We start from the raw sequence: 23545 nt of genomic DNA on the forward strand, positions 1-23545 counted from the left end.
CGGTCTTCCCGACGTAGTAAGTACCGCACGGGCACATGATGACATATACCACAAACTTGGTACTACACGTTAAGGGCCACTTAATGGGAAACTTTTTACCTGTAAAAGGTTGCGTAATGAAATCCCCAGGTGTCATAAATGTACACGTGGTGCATCCAAGGCACTTGCAGCACCCATTTTTTCTCGTCAGAAAATGTGTGGGTGCTATTTTAGTGTTTGTAATGTCAGTTTTCACCACTAAATCCCTTATGTTGCGCCCTCTCGTGAAACTGGGCATCAACCTCTTTTTGTACAAGTTAGGAAGATCCATATCAGATGGATACATACCTTATGAAACAATGAACTCACCAGGAGGAAGTGTGTGACCCTAGCTCTGTTTCTCAGCAGGGTGAGCAGCAGCCGCTGCAGTACAAACCTCCACCAGCAGTGGCCGCTGTGCCTTATTAACCCCGGCAGGAGGCGCGCCTGCTCCTGTGCCTCTCCGTGCGCATGCGCTCTGCGAGTCTCACTCCTGTCAGCTGGAAGATGGCGGCGTCCGTGTGTAGAGCCGGGAGTTCCGCGGCGGGCAGAGTCCTCTTCGCCGCCCGCTCGGTGGGTATACAGGGCTCCGCTCAGACCTGGTGCGGCCGCTGGCTGGGGGTGACAGCTCGTGTTGCTTGGGCCGCGGAGGAGGAGGAGAGGGTCATACGGCGAGAGCGGCACTGTGTGGGTGGTGAAGGTCACCTAGTCCCGGGCACAGGGCTGGCGGAGCCGGGCGGCATCCAAGTCCCACAATGATAGGGGGCCGCCCGGCCCTGCTTTGTGTACTGCGGGGTATTGTCCTGCGGCAATGCATATAATATATCATATCTCCATGTTACTGTGCTGCCTAATGTCTGTCATGCAGTGCTGGGGTATTATTAGTGTCTGATATATATTATACAGATGTGTGTCTCATGCAGCACAGTGATGGGTTATTGTTTTTAGTGTGTGTGTGTGTGTATATATATATATATATATATATATATATATTATCATACAAAAGTATGACTTCGTCTTACTGTGCTGGGCTACCTAGTGTCTGTCATACAGCACAAGTGCTGGGGTAGTGTTATTAATGTAGTTAATATATATGCAGCCCTTAATGTTACTGTGATATGCTGGTCTGCTTAGTTTCTGTGTACCTTTCATACAGTACACGAATGTGAGTGTTATATACACACACTCTGTATGGACAAAAGTATTCGGATGCCTTAACATTACACTAACAAGGACTGTAATGACAATGTATTCAAATACATATACTTTGATATGGAGTTGGTCCCCCTTTTGGACCTATATCAGGTTCCACTCTTCTCGGAAGGCTTTCCCCAATGTTTTGGAGTGTTTCTGTGGGAATTTGAGCCCATTCATTCTGAAGCGCATTTATGACGTCCGGCACTGATGTTAGACGAGTAGAGGTGCATACACACAGTGAGATATTGGCTATGTGCGATTTTGACTATACTTTAGTACTAGATAGTCAAAATTGACTTGCCTGCACAGTCTTTCTAACCTTACGATACCGACCCCGCGGGACTGCGCATCAGTGGCTAACACCTTGCGATTTGCACTAACTTTCCTTGCGATTTTGACTATATAGTCAAAATCGCAAGGTAATATCGCACCGTGTATACACACCTTAGGTCTGACTCAGTCTGTTCCAGTTCATCCCAAAGGTGCTCGATGGGGTCGAGAACAGGGTTCTCTACGGGCCAGTCAGGTTCTTCCCCACCGAACTCCTCAAACCATGTCTTTATAGTCCTTGCTTTGTGCACTCGGGAACAGTCATGTTGGAATAGAAAAGGGCCTTCCTCAAACTGTTTCCGCAAAGTTGGACGCATAACTTTTGCAGTATACATGCTCCCATTGGGCAAAATAATCAGGCGCCATGGCCTGGTCTACCACTGCTATGCAGATGATACACAACTGTACTTGTCCTTTGCTCTGGGCACTGATAACCCAATAGCAACCCTAAATGGCTGTCTAGCTGAGCTACAGGAGTGGATGAGCGGCCAGTTGGCTGCGACTGAACCCGGATAAAACAGAGGTCCTTATGATACGACCGCAACATCAAAGGACAAGACTGCAGCATAGCCAACCAACTGGACTTACACTCGGGTATTCAGAATTACAGACCAGTGATCGTGTGCGGAATCTTGGCGTTGTCTTGGATGGTGGCTTGACACTTGAACATCAGATATCAGCCACAATCAAATCCTCATTCTTTCACCTGAGGAACATAGCCAGAATCGAGCACTTAATTCCCTCAGATGATCTGCCAAAAGCCATACATGCATTTGTATCATCTCGATTAGACTACTGTAATGCCCTCTACCTTGGTCTCCCAGCAAAAGAATTGCACCGCTTACAGCTGGTGCAAAACACAGCTGCCAGGCTGTTACCCAACCAGCCCTGTTCTAGTCACATAACACCCATACTCTACTCCCTTCACTGGCTGCCTGTAAGATAGCGAATCATCTTCAAGATTGGCTTACTGAGTTTCAAAGCATTACATGACCAGGGCCCAAGGTACCTGAAGTAGCTTCTGACCCCATACTGCCCCACTCGACTACTGCGATCTGTAGATGAAGGACTTTTAGCAGTTCCTAGAATCTCCCGTAATTCATCTGGGGGTCGAGCTTTTAGTCATGCGGCTCCGACTCTATGGAACTCACTTCCCCGCACAGTGCGAGAGGCCCCAACTATAGAATCCTTCAAAAGTAGACTCAAGACTTTCCTGTTTACTCAAGCATTTCCATAATGTCCCTTTAGTATCTTCATGCTTCTGTATTTTATGAAAATGTACTTCATTATTTTCTGTACTATATTATGCTATGTATCTGTTAAGCGCCTTGAGTCCTATTGGAGAAAGAGCGCTATATAAATAAAATTATTATTATTATTTTCTCTGACGTCCTAAGTGGATGCTGGGACTCCGTAAGGACCATGGGGAATAGCGGCTCCGCAGGAGACTGGGCACAACTAAAGAAAGCTTTAGGACTACCTGGTGTGCACTGGCTCCTCCCTCTATGACCCTCCTCCAGACCTCAGTTAGAATCTTGTGCCCGGCTGAGCTGGATGCACACTAGGGGCTCTCCTGAGCTCCTAGAAAACGAAAGTTTAATTTAGGTTTTTTATTTTCAGTGAGATCTGCTGGCAACAGACTCACTGCTACGAGGGACTAAGGGGAGAAGAAGCGAACCTACCTGCTTGCAGCTAGCTTGGGCTTCTTAGGCTACTGGACACCATTAGCTCCAGAGGGATCGAACACAGGGCCCGACCTCGATCGTCCGGTCCCGGAGCCGCGCCGCCGTCCCCCTTACAGAGCCAGAAGCAAGAAGACGGTCCTGGAAATCGGCGGCAGAAGACTTCGGTCTTCATCAAGGTAGCGCACAGCACTGCAGCTGTGCGCCATTGCTTCCCATGCACACCTCACACTCCGGTCACTGATGGGTGCAGGGCGCTGGGGGGGGGGCGCCCTGGGCTGCAATATTAAGTACCTTGGCTGGCAAAACTACACATAATATAGTCATAGAGACTATATATGTGTAAAATCCCCTGCCAGATATACCTACAAAAAAGCGGGAGAAGTCTGCCGAAAAAGGGGCGGGGCTATCTCCCTCAGCACACTGGCGCCATTTTCCCTCACAGCTCCGCTGGAAGGATCGCTCCCAGGCTCTCCCCTGCAGTTTCCAGACTACGTAGGGTAAAAAAGAGAGGGGGGGCACTAAATTTAGGCGCAATATTGTGTATACAAGCAGCTATTGGGAAAATCACTCGGTTACAGTGTTAATCCCTGTGTATATATAGCGCTCTGGTGTGTGCTGGCATACTCTCTCTCTGTCTCCCCAAAGGGCTTTGTGGGGTCCTGTCCTCAGTCAGAGCATTCCCTGTGTGTGTGCGGTGTGTCGGTACAGCTGTGTCGACATGTTTGTGAGGAGGCTTTTGTGGAGGCGGAGCAGATGCCGATAAATGTGATGTCACCCCCTGCGGGGCCGACACCTGAGTGGATGGATAGGTGGAAGGTATTAACCGACAGTGTCAACTCCTTACATAAAAGGCTGGATGACGTAACAGCTGTGGGACAGCCGGCTTCTCAGCCCACGCCTGCCCAGGCGTCTCAAAGGCCATCAGGGGCTCAAAAACGCCCGCTACCTCAGATGGCAGACACAGATGTCGACACGGAGTCTGACTCCAGTGTCGACGAGGTTGAGACATATACACAATCCACTAGGTACATCCGTTGCATGATCTCGGCAATGAAAAATGTGTTACACATTTCTGACATTAACCCAAGTACCACAAAAAAGGGGTTTTATGTTTGGGGAGAAAAAGCAGCCAGTGTTTTGTTCCCCCATCAGATGAGTGAATGAAGTGTGTGAAGAAGCGTGGGTTCCCCCGATAAGAAACTGGTAATTTCTAAAAAGTTACTGATGGCGTACCCTTTCCCGCCAGAGGATAGGTCACGTTGGGAGATATCCCCTAGGGTGGATAAGGCGCTCACACGTTTGTCAAAAAAGGTGGCACTGCCGTCTTAGGATACGGCCACTTTGAAGGAGCCTGCTGATAAAAAGCAGGAGGCTATCCTGAAGTCTGTATATACACACTCAGGTACTATATTGAGACCTGCAATTGCCTCAGCATGGATAGTGCTGCTACAGCGTGGTCTATTACCCTGTCAGGACAGGGATACTATTTTGCTAACCATAGAGCATATTAAAGACGTCGTCTTATATATGAGGGATGCACAGAGGGATATTTGTCGGCTGGCATCCAGAATTAATGCAATGTCCATTCTGCTTGGAGGGTATTAGGGACCCGGCAGTGGACAGGCGATGCTGACTTTAGAAGGCACATGAAGATTCTGCCTTATAAGGGTGAGTAATTGTTTGGGGATGGTCTCTGGGACCTCGTATCCACAGCAACAGCTGGGAAAGAAAAAAATTTACCTCAGGTTTCCTCACAGCCTAAGAAAGCACCGTATTATCAGGTACAGTCCTTTCGGCTTCAGAAAAGCAAGCGGGTCAAAGGCGCTTCCTTTCTGCACAGAGACAAGGGAAGAGGGAAAAAGTTGCACCAGACAGCCAGTTCCCAGGATCAAAAATCTTCCCCCGCTTCCTCTGAGTCCACCGCATGACGCTGGGGCTCCACAGGTGGAGCCAGGTGCGGTGGGGGCGCGTCTCGGGAACTTCAGCGACCAGTGGGCTCGCTCACAGGTGGATCCCTGGGTTCTGCAAGTAGTATCACAGGGATACAAGCTGGAGTTCGAGGCGACTCCTCCTCGCCGTTACCTCAAATCAGCCTTGCCTGCTGCCCTCGAGGGGAGGTAGTACTGGCGGCAATTCACAAGCTGTACTCCAGCAGGTGAAATCAAGGTACCCCTCCTTCAACAAGGCCGGGGTTACTATTCCACAATGGTTGTGGTACCGAAACCAGACGGTTCGGTGAGACCCATTCTAAAATTAAAATCCTTGAACACTTATATACGAAGGTTCAAGTTCAAAATGGAATCGCTCAGGGCGGTTATTGCAAGCCTGGACGAAGGGGATTACATGGTATCACTGGACATCAAGGATGCTTACCTGCATGTCCCCATTTACCCTCCTCACCAGGAGTACCTCAAAATTGTGGTACATGACTGTCATTACCAATTCCAGACGTTGCCGTTGGTCTGTCCCCGGCACCGAGGGTATTTACCAAGGTAATGGCCGAAATGATGATACTCCTTCGAAAAAAGGGAGTTATAATGATCCCGTACTTGGACGATCTCCTTATAAAGGCGAGGTCCAGGGAGCAGTTGTTGGTCGGAGTAGCACTATCTCGTGAAGTGCTACAACAGCACGGCTGGATTCTGAATATTCCAAAGTCGCAGCTGGTTCCTACGACGCGTCTACTGTTCCTGGGTATGGTTCTGGACACAGAACAGGAAAAAGTGTTTCTCCCGGAGGAGAAGGCCAAGGAGTTGTCATCTCTAGTCAGAGACCTCCTAAAACAAATACAGGTGTCGGTGCATCAATGCACGCGAGTCCTGGGAAAGACGGTAGCTTCTTACGAAGAAATTCCATTCGGCAGGTTCCATGCAAGGATCTTTCAGTGGGATCTGTTGGACAAGTGGTCCGGGTCGCATCTTCAGATGCATCGGCTGGTAACCCTGTCTCCAAGGGCCAGGGTGTCGCTGTTGTGGTGGCTGCAGAGTGCTCATCTTCTAGAGGGCCGCAGATTCGGCATACAGGACTGGGTCCTGGTGACCACGGATGCCAGCCTTCGAGGCTGGGGGGCAGTCACACAGGGAAGAAACTTCCAAGCACTATGGTCGAGTCAGGAGACTTCCCTACACATAAATATTCTGGAACTAAGGGCCATTCACAATGCCCTAAGTCAGGCTAGACCCCTGCTTCAACACCAGCCGGTGCTGATCCAGTCAGACAACATCACGGCGGTCGCCCATGTAAACCAACAGGGCAGCACAAGAAGCAGGATGGCGATGGCAGAAGCCACAAGGATTTTCCGATGGGCGGAAAATCATGTGTTAGCACTGTCAGCAGTGTTCATTCCCGGAGTGGACAACTGGGAAGCAGACTTTCTCAGCAGGCACGACCTCCACCCGGGAGAGTGGGGACTTCATCCAGAAGTCTTCCAAATGATTGTACACCATTGGGAAAGGCCACAGGTGGACATGATGGCGTCCCGCCTCAACAAAAAGCTAAAAAGATATTGCGCCAGGTCAAGGGACCCTCAGGCGATAGCTGTGGACGCTCTGGTAACACCGTGGGGGTACCAGTCGGTGTATGTGTTCCCTCCTCTGCCTCTCATACCCAAGGTACTGAGAATAATAAGAAGGAGAGGAGTAAGAACTATACTCGTGGTTCCGGATTGGCCAAGAAGAGCTTGGTACCCGGAACTTCAAGAGAGGATCTCAGAGGACCCATGGCCTCTGCCGCTCAGACAGGACCTGCTGCAGCAGGGGCCCTGTCTGTTCCAAGACTTACCGCGGCTGCGTTTGACGGCATGGCGGTTGAACGCCGGATCCTGAAGGAAAAGGGCATTCCGGAGGAAGTCATCACTACGCTGATTAAAGCTAGGAAAGAAGTGACCGCAAACCATTATCACCGCATATGGCAAAAATATGTTGCGTGGTGTGAGGCCAGGAAGGCCCAACGGAGGAATTTCAGTTGGGCCGTTTTCTGCATTTCCTACAGTCAGGGGGTGACTATGGGCCTAAAATTGGGTTCCATTAAGGTCCAGATTTCGGCTCTGTCGATTTTCTTCCAGAAAGAACTGGCTTCACTGCCTGATGTTCAGACATTTGTTAAGGGAGTGCTGCATATTCAGCTCCCTTTTGTGCCTCCAGTGGCACCTTGGGATCACAACGTGTTGTTGGATTTCCTAAAGTCACATTGGTTTTGAGCCACTAAAAACCGTGGATTTGAAATATCTCAAGTGGAAAGTGGTCATGCTGTTGGCCTTGGCTTCGGCCAGGCGTGTGTCAGAATTGGCGACTTTGTCATATAAAAGCCCTTATCTGATTTTCCATATGGATAGGGCAGAATTGAGGACTCGTCCCCAGTTTCTCCCTAAGGTGGTATCAGCTTTTCATTTGAACCAACCTATTGTAGTGCCTGCGGCTACTAAGAACTTGGAGGATTCCAAGTTGTTGGACGTAGTCAGGGCCCTGAAAATTTATGTTTCCAGGACAGCTAGTGTCAGGGAATACTGACTCGCTATTTATCCTGTATGCACCCAACAAGCTGGGTGCTCCTGCTTCAAAGCAGACTATTGCTCGCTGGATTTGTAGTACGATTCAGCTTGCACATTCTGCGGCTGGACTGCCGCATCCTAGATCAGTGAAAGCCCATTCCACGAGGAAGGTGGGCTCTTCTTGGGCGGCTGCCCGAGGGGTCTCGGCTTTACAACTTTGCCGAGCAGCTACTTGGTCGGGGTCAAACACATTTGCTAAATTTTACAAGTTTGATACCCTGGCTGAGGAGGACCTAGAGTTTGCTCATTCGGTGCTGCAGAGTCATCCGCACTCTCCCGCCCGTTTGGGAGCTTTGGTATAATCCCCATGGTCCTTACGGAGTCCCAGCATCCACTTAGGACGTCAGAGAAAATAAGATTTTACTCACCGGTAAATCTATTTCTCGTAGTCCGTAGTGGATGCTGGGCGCCCATCCCAAGTGCGGATTGTCTGCAATACTTGTTTATAGTTATTGCCTAACTAAAGGGTTATTGTTGAGCCATCTGTTGAGAGGCTCAGTTATATTTCATACTGTTAACTGGGTATAGTATCACGAGTTATACGGTGTGATTGGTGTGGCTGGTATGAGTCTTACCCGGGATTCAAAATCCTTCCTTATTGTGTACGCTCTTCCGGGCACAGTGTCCTAACTGAGGTCTGGAGGAGGGTCATAGAGGGAGGAGCCAGTGCACACCAGGTAGTCCTAAAGCTTTCTTTAGTTGTGCCCAGTCTCCTGCGGAGCCGCTATTCCCCATGGTCCTTACGGAGTCCCAGCATCCACTACGGACTACGAGAAATAGATTTACCGGTGAGTAAAATCTTATTATTATAACAGTGTCCAAAATGTCTTGGTGTGCTGAAGCATTAAGATTGCATTAAGATTGCCCTTCACTGGAGATAAGCCCAAACCCTGAAAAACCGCCCCATACCATTATCCCTCATCTAACAAACTTCACAGTTGGCATAATACAGTCAGGCAGGTAATGTTCTCCTGGCATCCGCCAAACCCAGACTCTCCCATATAACAGCAAAACATGTTTTGTCACTCCACAGTCCAGTGTCGGTACGCTTTACACCACTCAATCCGACGCTTGGCATTGGACTTGGTGATGTGAGGCTTGCGTGCAGCTACTCAGCCATGGATTCTATTTTCCATTAAGCTCCTGCCACACAGTTTTTGTACGTACATTAATGCCAGTGGAAGCTTGGAATTTTTCAGCTATGGAATCAGCAGAGTGTTGGTGACTTTTACGCACCTTGGGGTCAATTCAATTTGCCGACAGTAGAATTCCCGGCGCTATTCAATACAGCGCCATGTGACACTTTATTGTCGGGAATTCTTCTCTCACCCCTGGGGGGTGCGAACAGAAATCCGACAAAAGTTCTGGCACGAGGCTGATTCTGTCGGGAATCAGCATTGCGCCGGGCTTTTAAGTCGGAGAATGCCCGTTCTCCCGACAAATCAACCTGTTAAGTCCGGAAGAACGGGCATTCGCCGACTTAACATGAACAGAATTGAATAGCGACAGAGCTAATTTCCGGCGCTTTTCAACTGTCGGCAAATTGAATTGACCCCTATGTGCCATAGCAGTTGTTGACCCCGCTTTGTGGTCTTCCGCTTTGTGTCTGAGTTGCTGTTTCTAAATGCTTTCATTTTCTAATGATATCACTTACAGTTGACCGTAGGAATATTCAGCGGGGATGAAATTTCACAAACCGTCTTATTGCAAAGGTGGCATCCTATCACAGCTCCACGCTTGACGTCACTGACCTCTTCCGAATGTCCCATTTTGTATCACAAATGTTTGCAAATTTACACCTGTGGCAAAGGGTCTAATTGAAACACCTGAATTCTAAAATGAACAGCTGTGGCCAAATACTTTTGTCCATATAGTGCAAGCATGTCCAAACTGCGGCCCTCCAGCTGTTGAGAAACTACACATCCCAGCATGCCCTGACACAGCTTTAGCATTCTCTGACAGCAAAACTGTGTCAGGGCATGCTGGGATATGTAGTTTCACAACAGCTATAGGGCCGCAGTTTGGACATGCCTGATATAGTGTGTGTGTATATAGAATGTTATAGATAGGGTTTATTTAAATACATCAAGACTGTTGTCACTTTTATGTACTTTATATATACACAGATAGCAATAAATGACGCCGCTTCCTTCATTTTAGATACCAAAATAAGATAACCCATTATGAAAGTCTATTCCTGTTTAACAAGGTATTATTTTGAGTGCTTTTGATTTGCCATTCAGTGTGGGAATCTCTTTGCGTCAGTGGGTATGAGGCCCTGTGGGGTCAGTGTTATAGTTAATGATTTAAGGCTGTATTTAGACAGTGGGTGCTGTGACCTCATTTATTGTAGTGCGAATAGGAAATGCAGAACACCCCTGGCTTTGCACTTAGTATTGGTGGTGCTTTCAATTTTGAGGGAAAAGCTGGCTTTGTACATATTCCATTAAGGTTAGGGGGGGTCATTAGATCTACGATCAGTCACTCAGACATGCTGGGGGACGCCAAGCACAGGGCTAGTCTGCCCCGCATGTCAGACCCTACACCCCTCCCGCACGGGTGCAAAAGCATTGCACGGCGGTGATGCTTTTGCACCCACCGAGTAGCTCCCTGCCTGCGCAGGAAGGCGGCTATCTGCCGTGTCGCTGCGTGTGACGTCACGCTTCCGCCGCGGGCCGCCCCCGCAACGGTCCATACACTCCTGCATTGTCAAGACCGCTCCCCACCAACGGTGTTCTAACCCAGTTAGCACACCCCTCTTGACCGGTGATCGCAGCCCTGAGATGCTTTCGCATCTCACTGGGCTTCACGGGGGGTGCGCACTCCCCAAAGGGCTTCAGACTGCGATCGCTGTCTGAATGACCCCCTAAATCAACTCAACATTTGTGTGCTGCAAGTAACACCTGGGAGAGTTTCCTGGGATGCTTAAAAGAAATAGAAATAAATTGCACTTATGGGGTGCATATTGTACCAATTCCTCATTCTGCTGGGAAATCCAACTTGTTGGAAATCACAGATCCACCGATTCTTTCCAAAAAATGATATGGATTGGGGAACCTGGTATTTTTAACATGCTGATTTTCCCTGCTTCCGTGATGGATCGGCATCAGGGAATCACGGCACTGATATATTACTCCCATTTTCTCTATCGTCCTAGTGGATGCTGGGGTTCCTGAAAGGACCATGGGGAATAGCGGCTCCGCAGGAGACAGGGCACAAAAAGTAAAGCTTTTCCAGATCAGGTGGTGTGCACTGGCTCCTCCCCCTATGACCCTCCTCCAGACTCCAGTTAGATTTTTGTGCCCGGCCGAGAAGGGTGCAATCTAGGTGGCTCTCCTAAAGAGCTGCTTAGAAAAAGTTTAGCTTAGGTTTTTTATTTTACAGTGAGTCCTGCTGGCAACAGGATCACTGCAACGAGGGACTGAGGGGAGAAGAAGTGAACTCACCTGCGTGCAGGATGGATTGGCTTCTTGGCTACTGGACATCAGCTCCAGAGGGACGATCACAGGTACAGCCTGGATGGGCACCGGAGCCGCGCCGCCGGCCCCCTTGCAGATGCTGAAGTCAGAAGAGGTCCAGAATCGGCGGCTGAAGACTCCTGCAGTCTTCTAAAGGTAGCGCACAGCACTGCAGCTGTGCGCCATTTTCCTCTCAGCACACTTCACACGCAGTCACTGAGGGTGCAGGGCGCTGGGGGGGGGCGCCCTGGGAGGCAAATGTAACCTATATAAAGGCTAAAAATACCTCACATATAGCCCCCAGAGGCTATATGGAGATATTTAACCCCTGCCTGGATTCACTAAATAGCGGGAGACGAGCCCGCCAAAAAAGGGGCGGGGCCTATCTCCTCAGCACACGGCGCCATTTCCTCTCACAGCTCCGCTGGTCAGGACGGCTCCCAGGTCTCTCCCCTGCACTGCACTACAGAAACAGGGTAAAACAGAGAGGGGGGGCAAATTTATGGCGATATTTTGATATATATAAAGCAGCTATAAGGGAGCACTTATTATAAGGCTATCCCTGTTATATATATAGCGCTTTTGGTGTGTGCTGGCAAACTCTCCCTCTGTCTCCCCAAAGGGCTAGTGGGTCCTGTCTTCGTTAGGAGCATTCCCTGTGTGTCTGCTGTGTGTCGGTACGTGTGTGTCGACATGTATGAGGACGATATTGGTGTGGAGGCGGAGCAATTGCCAAATATGAGGATGTCACCCCCTAGGGAGTCGACACCAGAATGGATGCCTTTATTTATGGAACTACGGGATAGTGTCAACACGCTAAAGCAGTCGTTTGACGACATGAGACGGCCGGACAATCAATTAGTGCCTGTCCAGGCGACTCAAACACCGTCAGGGGCTGTGAAACGCCCTTTGCCTCAGTCGGTCGACACAGACCCAGACACAGGCACTGACTCCAGTGGTGACGGTGACGAATCAACCGTATTTTCCAGTAGGGCCACACGTTATATGATTTTGGCAATGAAGGAGGCGTTACATTTAGCTGATACTACAGGTACCACTAAACAGGGTATTATGTGGGGTGTGAAAAAACTACCTATAGTTTTTCCTGAATCAGAAGAATTAATTGACGTGTGTAATGAAGCGTGGGTTGCCCCTGATAAAAAGCTGATAATTTCAAAGAAATTATTGGCATTATACCCTTTCCCGCCAGAGGTTAGGGAGCGCTGGGAAACACCTCCTAGGGTGGACAAGGCGCTAACACGCTTATCTAAACAAGTGGCGTTACCCTCTCCTGAGACGGCCGCACTTAAAGATCCATCAGATAGGAGGATGGAAAATATCCAAAAAAGTATATACACACATGCAGGTGTTATACTACGACCAGCTATAGCAACTGCCTGGATGTGCAGAGCTGGGGTAGTTTGGTCAGAGTCCCTGATTGAAAATATTGATACCCTGGACAGGGACAATATTTTACTGTCGTTAGAACAAATAAAGGATGCATTTCTTTATATGCGTGATGCACAGAGGGATATCTGCACACTGGCATCACGGGTAAGTGCTATGTCCATTTCGGCCAGAAGAGCTTTATGGACGCGACAGTGGACAGGCGATGCGGATTCAAAACGGCATATGGAAGTTTTGCCGTATAAAGGGGAGGAGTTATTTGGAGTCGGTCTATCAGATTTGGTGGCCACGGCTACAGCCGGGAAATCCACCTTTCTACCTCAAGTCACTCCCCAACAGAAAAAGGCACCGACTTTTCAACCGCAGCCCTTTCGTTCCTTTAAAAATAAGAGAGCAAAGGGCTATTCATATCTGCCACGAGGCAGAGGTCGAGGGAAGAGACAGCAACAGGCAGCTCCTTCCCAGGAACAGAAGCCCTCCCCGGCTTCTACAAAAGCCTCAGCATGACGCTGGGGCTTCTCAAGCGGACTCGGGGACGGTGGGCGGTCGTCTCAAAAATTACAGCGCGCAGTGGGCTCACTCGCAGGTAGATCCCTGGATCCTGCAGATAATATCTCAGGGGTACAGGTTGGAATTAGAGACAGATCCACCTCGCCGTTTCCTGAAGTCTGCTTTACCAACGTCCCCCTCCGAAAGGGAGACGGTTTTGGAAGCCATTCACAAGCTGTACTCTCAGCAGGTGATAGTCAAGGTACCTCTTCTACAACAAGGGAAGGGGTATTATTCCACTCTATTTGTGGTACCGAAGCCGGATGGCTCGGTAAGGCCTATTCTAAATCTGAAGTCCTTGAACCTGTACATAAAGAAGTTCAAGTTCAAGATGGAGTCACTCAGAGCAGTGATAGCGAACCTGGAAGAAGGGGACTTTATGGTATCCTTGGACATCAAGGATGCGTATCTCCACGTTCCAATTTACCCCTCACACCAGGGGTACCTCAGGTTCGTTGTACAAAACTGTCACTATCAGTTTCAGAAGCTGCCGTTCGGATTGTCCACGGCACCTCGGGTCTTTACAAAGGTAATGGCCGAGATGATGATTCTTCTTCGAAGAAAAGGCATATTAATTATCCCATACTTGGACGATCTCCAAATAAGGGCAAGGTCCAGAGAACAGCTAGAAATGGGATTAGCACTGTCTCAAGAAGTGCTAAAACAGCACGGGTGGATTCTGAATATTCCAAAATCCCAGTTAATGCCGACAACTCGTCTGCTGTTCCTAGGGATGATTCTGGACACGGTTCAGAAAAAGGTTTTTCTCCCGGAGGAAAAAGCCAAGGAGTTATCCGAGCTTGTCAGGAACCTCCTAAAACCAGGAAAGGTGTCTGTACATCAATGCACAAGAGTCCTGGGAAAAATGGTGGCTTCTTACGAAGCAATTCCATTCGGCAGATTCCACGCAAGAATTTTCCAAAGGGATCTGTTGGACAAATGGTCAGGGTCGCATCTTCAGATGCTCCTGCGGATAACCCTGTCTCCAAGGACAAAGGGTGTCTCTTCTGTGGTGGTTGCAGAGTGCTCATCTATTGGAGGGCCGCAGATTCGGCATACAGGATTGGATCCTGGTGACCACGGACGCCAGCCTGAGAGGCTGGGGAGCAGTCACACAAGGAAGAAACTTCCAGGGAGTATGGACGAGCCTGGAAACGTCTCTTCACATAAACATTCTGGAACTAAGAGCAATATACAATGCTCTAAGCCAGGCAGAACCTCTGCTTCAGGGAAAACCGGTGTTGATCCAGTCGGACAACATCACGGCAGTCGCCCATGTGAACAGACAGGGCGGCACAAGAAGCAGGAGTGCAATGGCAAAAGCTGCAAGGATTCTTCGCTGGGCAGAGAATCATGTGATAGCACTGTCAGCAGTGTTCATCCCGGGAGTGGACAACTGGGAAGCAGACTTCCTCAGCAGACACGATCTTCACCCGGGAGAGTGGGGACTTCATCCAGAAGTCTTCCACATGCTGGTAACCCGTTGGGAAAGACCAATGGTGGACATGATGGCGTCTCGCCTCAACAAAAAACTGGACAGGTATTGCGCCAGGTCAAGAGATCCGCAGGCAATAGCTGTGGACGCGCTGGTAACGCCTTGGGTGTACCAGTCGGTGTATGTGTTTCCTCCTCTGCCTCTCATACCAAAAGTATTGAGAATTATACGGCAAAGAGGCGTAAGAACGATACTAGTGGTTCCGGATTGGCCAAGAAGGACTTGGTACCCGGAACTTCAAGAGATGATCACGGAAGATCCGTGGCCTCTACCTCTAAGGAGGGACCTGCTTCAGCAGGGTCCCTGTCTGTTTCAAGACTTACCGCGGCTGCGTTTGACGGCATGGCGGTTGAACGCCGGATCCTAAAGGAAAAAGGCATGCCGGAAGAAGTCATTCCTACTTTGATTAAAGCAAGGAAGGAAGTAACCGTGCAACATTATCACCGAATTTGGCGAAAATATGTTGCGTGGTGCGAAGATCGGAGTGCTCCGACGGAGGAATTTCAACTGGGTCGATTCCTACATTTCCTGCAATCAGGATTGTCTATGGGTCTCAAATTGGGATCTATTAAGGTTCAAATTTCGGCCCTGTCGATTTTCTTTCAAAAAGAATTGGCTTCAGTCCCTGAAGTCCAGACCTTTGTTAAGGGAGTGCTACATATACAGCCTCCTGTGGTGCCTCCAGTGGCACCGTGGGATCTCAATGTGGTTTTGGACTTTCTAAAATCTCATTGGTTTGAACCACTAAAAAAGGTGGATTTGAAATATCTCACATGGAAAGTGACCATGCTTCTAGCCCTGGCTTCGGCCAGGAGAGTGTCAGAACTGGCAGCTTTATCTTACAAAAGCCCATATCTGATTTTCCATTCGGACAGGGCAGAACTGCGGACTCGTCCGCATTTTCTCCCTAAGGTGGTGTCAGCATTTCATCTGAACCAGCCTATTGTAGTGCCTGCGGCTACAAGTGACTTGGAGGACTCCAAGTTACTGGACGTTGTCAGAGCATTAAAAATATATATTGCAAGGACAGCTGGAGTCAGAAAATCTGACTCGTTGTTTATATTGTATGCACCCAACAAGATGGGTGCTCCTGCGTCTAAGCAGACGATTGCTCGTTGGATCTGTAGCACAATCCAACTTGCACATTCTGTGGCAGGCCTGCCACAGCCTAAATCTGTAAAGGCCCACTCCACAAGGAAGGTGGGCTCATCTTGGGCGGCTGCCCGAGGGGTCTCGGCATTACAACTTTGCCGAGCAGCTACGTGGTCAGGGGAGAACACGTTTGTAAAATTTTACAAATTTGATACTCTGGCTAAGGAGGACCTGGAGTTCTCTCATTCGGTGCTGCAGAGTCATCCGCACTCTCCCGCCCGTTTGGGAGCTTTGGTATAATCCCCATGGTCCTTTCAGGAACCCCAGCATCCACTAGGACGATAGAGAAAATAAGATTTTACTTACCGATAAATCTATTTCTCGGAGTCCGTAGTGGATGCTGGGCGCCCATCCCAAGTGCGGATTATCTGCAATAATTGTACATAGTTATTGTTAACTAATTCGGGTTATTGTTGAAGGAAGCCATCTTTCAGAGGCTCCGCTGTTATCATACTGTTAACTGGGTTTAGATCACAAGTTGTACGGTGTGATTGGTGTGGCTGGTATGAGTCTTACCCGGGATTCAAAATCCTCCCTTATTGTGTACGCTCGTCCGGGCACAGTACCTAACTGGAGTCTGGAGGAGGGTCATAGGGGGAGGAGCCAGTGCACACCACCTGATCTGGAAAAGCTTTACTTTTTGTGCCCTGTCTCCTGCGGAGCCGCTATTCCCCATGGTCCTTTCAGGAACCCCAGCATCCACTACGGACTCCGAGAAATAGATTTATCGGTAAGTAAAATCTTATTTTATTATACAGGTTCAAACTTGCTCATCTAAAGGTGGGTACACACTGGCCGATATATCGGCCGTTCTATTGAACGGGCAGTATATCGCGGGTCCGTCGGCCAGTGTGTACGGGTGATATGTCTGTGAACTCCGTCGTTCACAGACATATTGTGTCGGCCCCGCAGCACAGCCATCGGCCAATATATCTACCGATATACTGGCGCCTCGCTGAGTGTTTACGGGCGACCAGCCGGCCGCCCGTACACATGCTGTGGCGGACGGCGGTGATTGACAGCTGAACTGGGCGGGCGTGTGTACACGCCCGCCCAGTTCATGACGTCAGTCCCCGACGGATCGGGCTGTGTGTATGCTCAACACACTGCCCGATCCGTCCATAGATATATCTGCAGATCAATTGATCGTCAGATATATCTACCCGTGTGTACCCACCTTTACTCACAATTTAAGCTGCATACACTACGCAATAATCATGGAGAACAGCCAACCAAACGACTGGTTTGAATGATGATTGTTCGGTGTATGGCCATAACGATGACGTCTCACAGGCTGTAAAATTAGCTGGACTGTTAGGTTTGTTTCTGCCTGATCCACCCAATGGTCGTTTATCCAATTTCAGGCTGTAAATGGAGACTGCATCCCTAGATTGTGCATTGGGAGGAGGTGCTCCGATTATTGTTCAGTCACTCCTGCCCCCTTCTTTGTTGGCTGTGCGGTGTATGGCCAGCATTAGTGATTTATTAAATATAAAAGGTACTGTCCGTGGAATATTGCTGCATCTGGAATTTTAATACCCCATTTACACTGCTGTAATAACCTGGGTTATTGCTGGGTCAACTGGCGTCGTGGCTCACTGTAGAAAGGTCCCCGAAAAATTAACCCGGGTCCAGTGACCTGGGAATCCAGCCGGAGTAGGGTAAGACCCGTGTAACAGGGCAGTGTAAACAGGGCATGTGATCTAGGTCCCGTTACAAGCCGACTCACTGGTGCTTGGAGATGATGTAATCTCCAAGTGCCGGCAGAGGGAAGCCCGGGAAGTAAATGGTGTTTCAAGCTACTGTGACACTGCTGAAAACGTGTTCAGTGACCAGGGTAGGCAGTGGAAAAGTGGCAATATACTCCTTTTTTCACTAACTTCAAAATCCTGTGTTATTGCACATGAACACACAACAACCCAGGATTTTTGTCACTGGAAATGTCTCCACCCGGGATTACTTCCCGGGGTACCTAGCTGGGTTTTACACGGGAAGGATCTGGGTGAGCTGCAGTGTACACTGGTAATCCGAGTTGTCCGACCTAGGTCCCATTTACAGCGTGGGGAGAGGCATTCTTGCGACAGGAGAGGTTATCTCCAAGGCAGGTACAGCACCCGTGTGCAGTGTGAACAGCGCCGATCTGGAAATAATCTGGATTGGCGCTGCAGTAGAAAAGTGCTCGGTCCTAATACTGACCCAGTTTGTAGCTGTGTTCCAAATCCTGGGTCAGACCCGGGACTTTGGTGGAAAAAGGGGTATTAGTAATATATCACCAACTGTGGATTAAAAGAATATTTGATCCAGTCAACTTGATTTAAAAGTTGTAGCAGGTTTCATCTAATTTGCAATTTGAATAACGGAAAATAATTGAAACCCTCCCACTCATTGTCCTTCCCACTCCTCATTCAATTCACTCAGTGTAACCTAGCATTAGAGCATCTGGCACGCTTCTATGCAGAGTACAGACGTGCTCTCCATACCTTGATGTTAAATACTTTTCAGTACTTCAAGTGGGAACACAGATGAGATCAGTGCTGCCACGCTATTACTCAGTCCGCTCACAGATTATCTGTACATGGTTGCACTTTATACTTGGAGACTCACTATTCAAATTATTGAGGGTCTAAGCTGAACTTTGGTTGCCACAGAGTTGAAGCCAGGAGATCAAAATAACCCCTTATCTGCGCTACTGCACATGTGAGTGAGGCACAAATGTATAGTGTTCTTCCACATTGCTGATCGTAACCTTCAGAGCTTTTATAAACCAATATACGAATGTACAGCCTGCCCCCGCCCTGCTACTTCATAATGCTGGCCGGATAGAGTTTCTGGGGGAGAGCACTGGTCGGGAAGGTGGAACGGCTTCTGTTTGCCTGCAGAACTTGACAGTGTTTTGATCTTTATATTTGAATGCAGTCATGGAGCGATTAAACCCTTGGGTGTACATATGGTGTGCACATTCTGCTCCAGTAAATTCCATGCTAAATTTGCACGAAAGAGGCATGTTCCTACATTATTTTAATAAGCAGCGCGTGAACCTTTTTTTTAGAACACATTGGGAAAATATGCTACAGAAATGCTTTTGCTCCAAACACAAGTTTGGCAGATTTGCCATGTTGGCCTGACAGAGGCTTACCCTCTGAAGAAACATTATATTTTGTGAGATTTTCACTGGTTATATTTTTGTAAACATTTTTTATTTTTTTGCAGCCGGCATTGCTTCGCCTAAAAAGGAATCAGAGCGCCGTATCTTATGCGCAGACTTTGAGTAACATTCCCGAGACCCAGGTTACCACCCTGGACAACGGACTGCGTGTTGCTTCCGAAGAATCCAGCCAGCCCACCTGCACAGTGAGTCACAGTGTCTCCAAAATTTTTACGTTTTTGTTTTAAAACTTTCAAGGTAACCGGGCTGCGCTTTAAAAAACACAAATGTATATTTATTAATGAATGAGGACAACTTCTCTTAGTTATCGTTTTTGGCCTGGAAGAGTTAGGAGATGGTTTATAACGTGTCTTAATATTCCTAATTTTAAGCAGTGTGCTATCTTGTCAATCTGAGTTACATGCGTATTACTTTTCTACGTGTGGCTGACCGTTATCTGTCTTTAGGTCGGAGTCTGGATCGCAGCTGGCAGCCGCTATGAAAATGAAAAAAACAACGGCTCTGCATATTTCCTGGAGCATTTGGCGTTCAAGGTGATCATCACCAGTTGCTTTTTAATTAATAATAACTTGTAATTCATTAGTTCTGTTTCATTATGACCCTGACCTTAATCACTTCTGTAGTAGCTGAATGCTCTGTGAAGAACACGTGTAGATAAAAATAGCATACATTGCATCACAGATCGGACAACTGCAGGGCAGGGATCCTGTGTAGTTGATAACACATTTACTCATTAATACTGTCAGTGATCGCGTGGAGCGAAAAAAAAGTGGGTCACAGGGACCCCTTACTTTAAAAATTTGGGGTCCTACTCCACTTTTTATGGGTCCCAACACAACTTATGCTTTTGAGCTCCCGTTATGTCCACCCCACATGCCCTACACAGATTGGGATTGAAATGCTGGCGGTCAAAATCCTGACAGGAGGAAGGCGAGTATACTTACCTTGCCCCAATGGCCTCCTAACCCTCCCTTCCAGCAGCCTATACCTAACCCTCGCCCCTCCATCCCCGCCTAACCCTTTTCGGGGGTGTCTAAACACCCCCCTCCTCGCACCCTAACCTTCCACCCCCTGCAGCCTAACCCTAACCCCCCCCCCGGCGCAAACTAACTTTTTCCCCACGGCTTGAATCTAACCTCCCCCTGCAGCTTACCTATCAGATGGGCCAGGCTTGCTCACTGTAACAGAGTCCTCGTTGTCACGGTAACCGCACTCCCCAGCATCAACTTAAGTCTTCTAGCTGCTCCCAGTCTGAGTAGCCGTGGCATCAGTGACAGTGGTATCCCTGTAACACAGTAAGCGCCCAGTGTCTGCCTATCTACGGTAGGGGGCGGGGCCTTCTGGTAGTGTACGGAACAATTGGGATGGGGAGACAGTCTGAGGATTCCTATTGGCGCAGAGCAACACACCTGCTCATTTTTCCAAAACCAGGTCCCTCACTTTCTGTAGCATATATTTTGAGATCACTGGCATAGGTAGCTGCATAAATTATATGATTAAAAGGGATGTAGGTATCATCCCGGCGGTCGGCATACTGACACCGGAACCCCGGCCACAGAAATGCCAGCAGGGGGTCAAGGGCTATTCCCACTCGTGGTTGTCCATGACACCCATAGAGTGGGAATAGAACCTGTGGCGAGCGCATCGAGCCCGCAAGGGCCTTCGTTGCACTCACCCCCCTGCCGACTGGGATCCTGGCGTACAGGACACTCGGCAAAGCCACTGGGATTTGAGTCGTGTTGCCTGTAATTTATGTGCCGAGTGCAGTTAACAGCAAAGGCAGACAGCACAGTGAGTGTCACTGAAATTGATCACCCAACACATAAATTCCAGGCAGCATGACTCCAATCCCAGTGTCTGTGCTGAGTGTCCTGTATGCTACACACCCAGCAGCATTGTCACCCTCTCGCCCCTCACCTTGTGTAACGCTTTTGTAGTGTATTCCAGCACCATGCGGTCGCCATCTCCGCCTTCATACCATCGGATGTCACCAACTCTGAGGTGCCGATGTTTCCCTTTCTGGAGCGATATGAGCAGCCTCTTCAGCTGTCACCCCCCCACAGCACATATCATATGACATATGCAGTTACTTCCAGGCCGCAGCACATACGCCGTCACATCCCGCCCCACAGCACATAAGACAGTGTAGCACAGGGCCTCTTCATGCTCAGCCCGGCCCCCGGGAAGCCAAGCCGCTGCACGTGACCAGGAGGGGGGCCGCTGCCAGGAAGACTGGAAAGGCTCTACCTCACAGCTAGAAAGTGTCAATGAGGCAATTCACAACGAGGGATTGGCTGCAGCGGAGCGCGTCCCTGGGGACCAACCCATTTCACAAAAGGTAGTCCCCAGACCTCAGATCAGAGTAAAATACGCGCTAATAGCGCGTACTTGCGAACACTGACTGTAGGCAGAAGTGTCATATTATGCAGACCACAGTAGATCCGGTCATTGTCTCACTGTGCTTTCTAGACACCTCTCACATTATCGCACTGTTACAGGTTGTACAAGTTCTAAGAACATGATTAAAGGACAACTCCATCTAGATTTAAAAAGAACTGTGTAATTGCTCCTGTGTGCACCCCCCCCCCCCCCCCCTTTCCCACACACACAGTACCCCCTGCTCCTTAGAATAAACTAAACTACAGTTGGCCAATATTTCCACTTGTATCTTTGGAGTTCAGAAAGTCATATGCTTATGTTTGGGTATAAGGGTTTACTGCGCAGAAGCTAGTTGTGGTACAGTAATTCCGTCATGCCTGAATGAAGCTCTTACTGGATATAATATGACCACTATAAACCCTAAAGATACAGAATGGGGAGCTGCGGAGAGCTACTGGGAGTAACTGTTACGCTTTTTCCTCAATCTAGGGGACAAAGAAACGCCCGCAGGCTGCTCTGGAGCAGGAGGTGGAGAGTATGGGGGCTCACCTAAGCACTTATACCTCCCGAGAGCAGACGGCTATCTTCATAAAGGCACTGTCCAAGGATTTACCTAAAGGTAGGAGTAGTGTAACAGTGACGCCCCACTGCTTGGTGTGAGATGTGAGCAGAGGTGTAAATGTTTCCAGCTTACCGTGTATTCTGTATGACTCCTTTACACAACACTTAAGCAGACTCGATTTCCGCAATAAAAGAAAGTTACTGTATGTGGAGGATTATTACAGTATATGTCCATGATGTTATTTTTGCCTTTCTTACTGGTATTCATTTTAAGTTAGCTGTTCAGTTAGAACACAAACACGGTTCATGTTTTGCAGGTCACCTGTATATTTTTAAAATGTGACAGTTGGTGATACACAGTGCAGCTGCTGGGTGACATGGAAAACGTGAACAGTGTGGGGTCCTGAGGACCGAGTTTGAGAACCACTAAGTTAGAACAATAACTGTCTACACCGCATACATGCAATAGAAACACAAATGCTTTGCTGATTATTTATTTAGCGCCAGCGGGATCTCTTTTGCTTTATGTTAATTTAATAAAGAAATGAGTGACAGGTCAGCATTTGACTGGCACGATGGCATCAGATGTGACTACGCCAAGCTGGCCCTGCACGGTCGTATCTGATGCAAGTGCCTGATGACCCACAGCCAGCTGCTGGACGGTAATCTTCCAGCTGTCACCGGGCTCCGCTCAGACTGTTTCCCCCTCAGTTGCTTTTGCAACCTCTCCCAGTCCCATCCCCAGTCCACAGACCATCTTTCTTCTTTGGGGTCCATGGTCTCCACAGGGTTAACAATGGGGTATGGATGGTGGAGACCAGGATAAGGCACGAACCAATCCTTGTGAGCCTCCCAGTATGCGCCGGGCTCCGCTCTCCTCATACCCCACCCACATACTCAGGCACTTCAGTTTTTGTGTGGTTCCCATCCATATCTCTCGGAGCAGTAATATAAAATGATGGTAGCTCATATCATCTTAATGGTCCTTCACAGGTACATGAAAGGGAGAGGTTCATCTAGACAAGAAAAAAAGTAAAAATATTCCTCCAGTATGCCGAAAAGGATAATCAATGAGAACAGAATACTACATGAAAATAGAAATAGAGAGATCTGTTTGCATATATTTGCAAAAATATGTTTAAACTGCCAGGCTGCGTGAAGGCGTCTGTTTTGGCGGTCCCGAACACTACATAATAATAGCACCCTCTATTTGTCATATAATTGCATTTTGTTATGCTACATGATAATAGCACATACATTAATATATCAAAATTAAGAGCCAGCTCGCCTGGGAGCATCCCTTGATCCTCTATATTGCACTTCAAGGACCAGCTTGGTCCCATCCTTCAAATGCTGGTTCTCTCCATAGCTCTCAGAACACTAATCTAAAATGATGGTAGCTCACATCATCTTAATGGTCCTTCACAGGTGCATGAAAAGGAGAGGTTAATCTAGACAAGGAAAAAAAATCCTGCAGTAGACCGAAAAGGATCATCAATGATATCTGAATACTACATGATACAAGACATACAGAGATCTTAGTTTGCAAAATGATGTTTAAGCCAGGACTGAACTCCTGCAAGAACTAGTTTTACACAA

The 23545-nt window shown here is 48.5% G+C and overlaps 1 protein-coding gene across 1 annotated transcript in view; it reads left to right on the plus strand.

Moving 5' to 3' along the window:
* The first annotated feature begins 481 nt into the window (after window positions 1-481).
* Window positions 482-23545, plus strand: part of LOC134958495 (cytochrome b-c1 complex subunit 1, mitochondrial) — a 31139-nt gene continuing 8075 nt past the window's right edge. The window contains exons 1-4 of the mRNA XM_063941156.1: window positions 482-591; window positions 19051-19191; window positions 19453-19539; window positions 21875-22004. Coding sequence (XP_063797226.1) covers window positions 490-591; window positions 19051-19191; window positions 19453-19539; window positions 21875-22004 — 460 coding nt within the window. The 5' untranslated portion in view covers window positions 482-489. The remainder of the gene's footprint in view (window positions 592-19050; window positions 19192-19452; window positions 19540-21874; window positions 22005-23545) is intronic.

This window comes from Pseudophryne corroboree, chromosome 9 (genome assembly GCF_028390025.1).
Source record: "Pseudophryne corroboree isolate aPseCor3 chromosome 9, aPseCor3.hap2, whole genome shotgun sequence".
Taxonomy (NCBI): Eukaryota; Metazoa; Chordata; class Amphibia; order Anura; family Myobatrachidae; genus Pseudophryne; species Pseudophryne corroboree.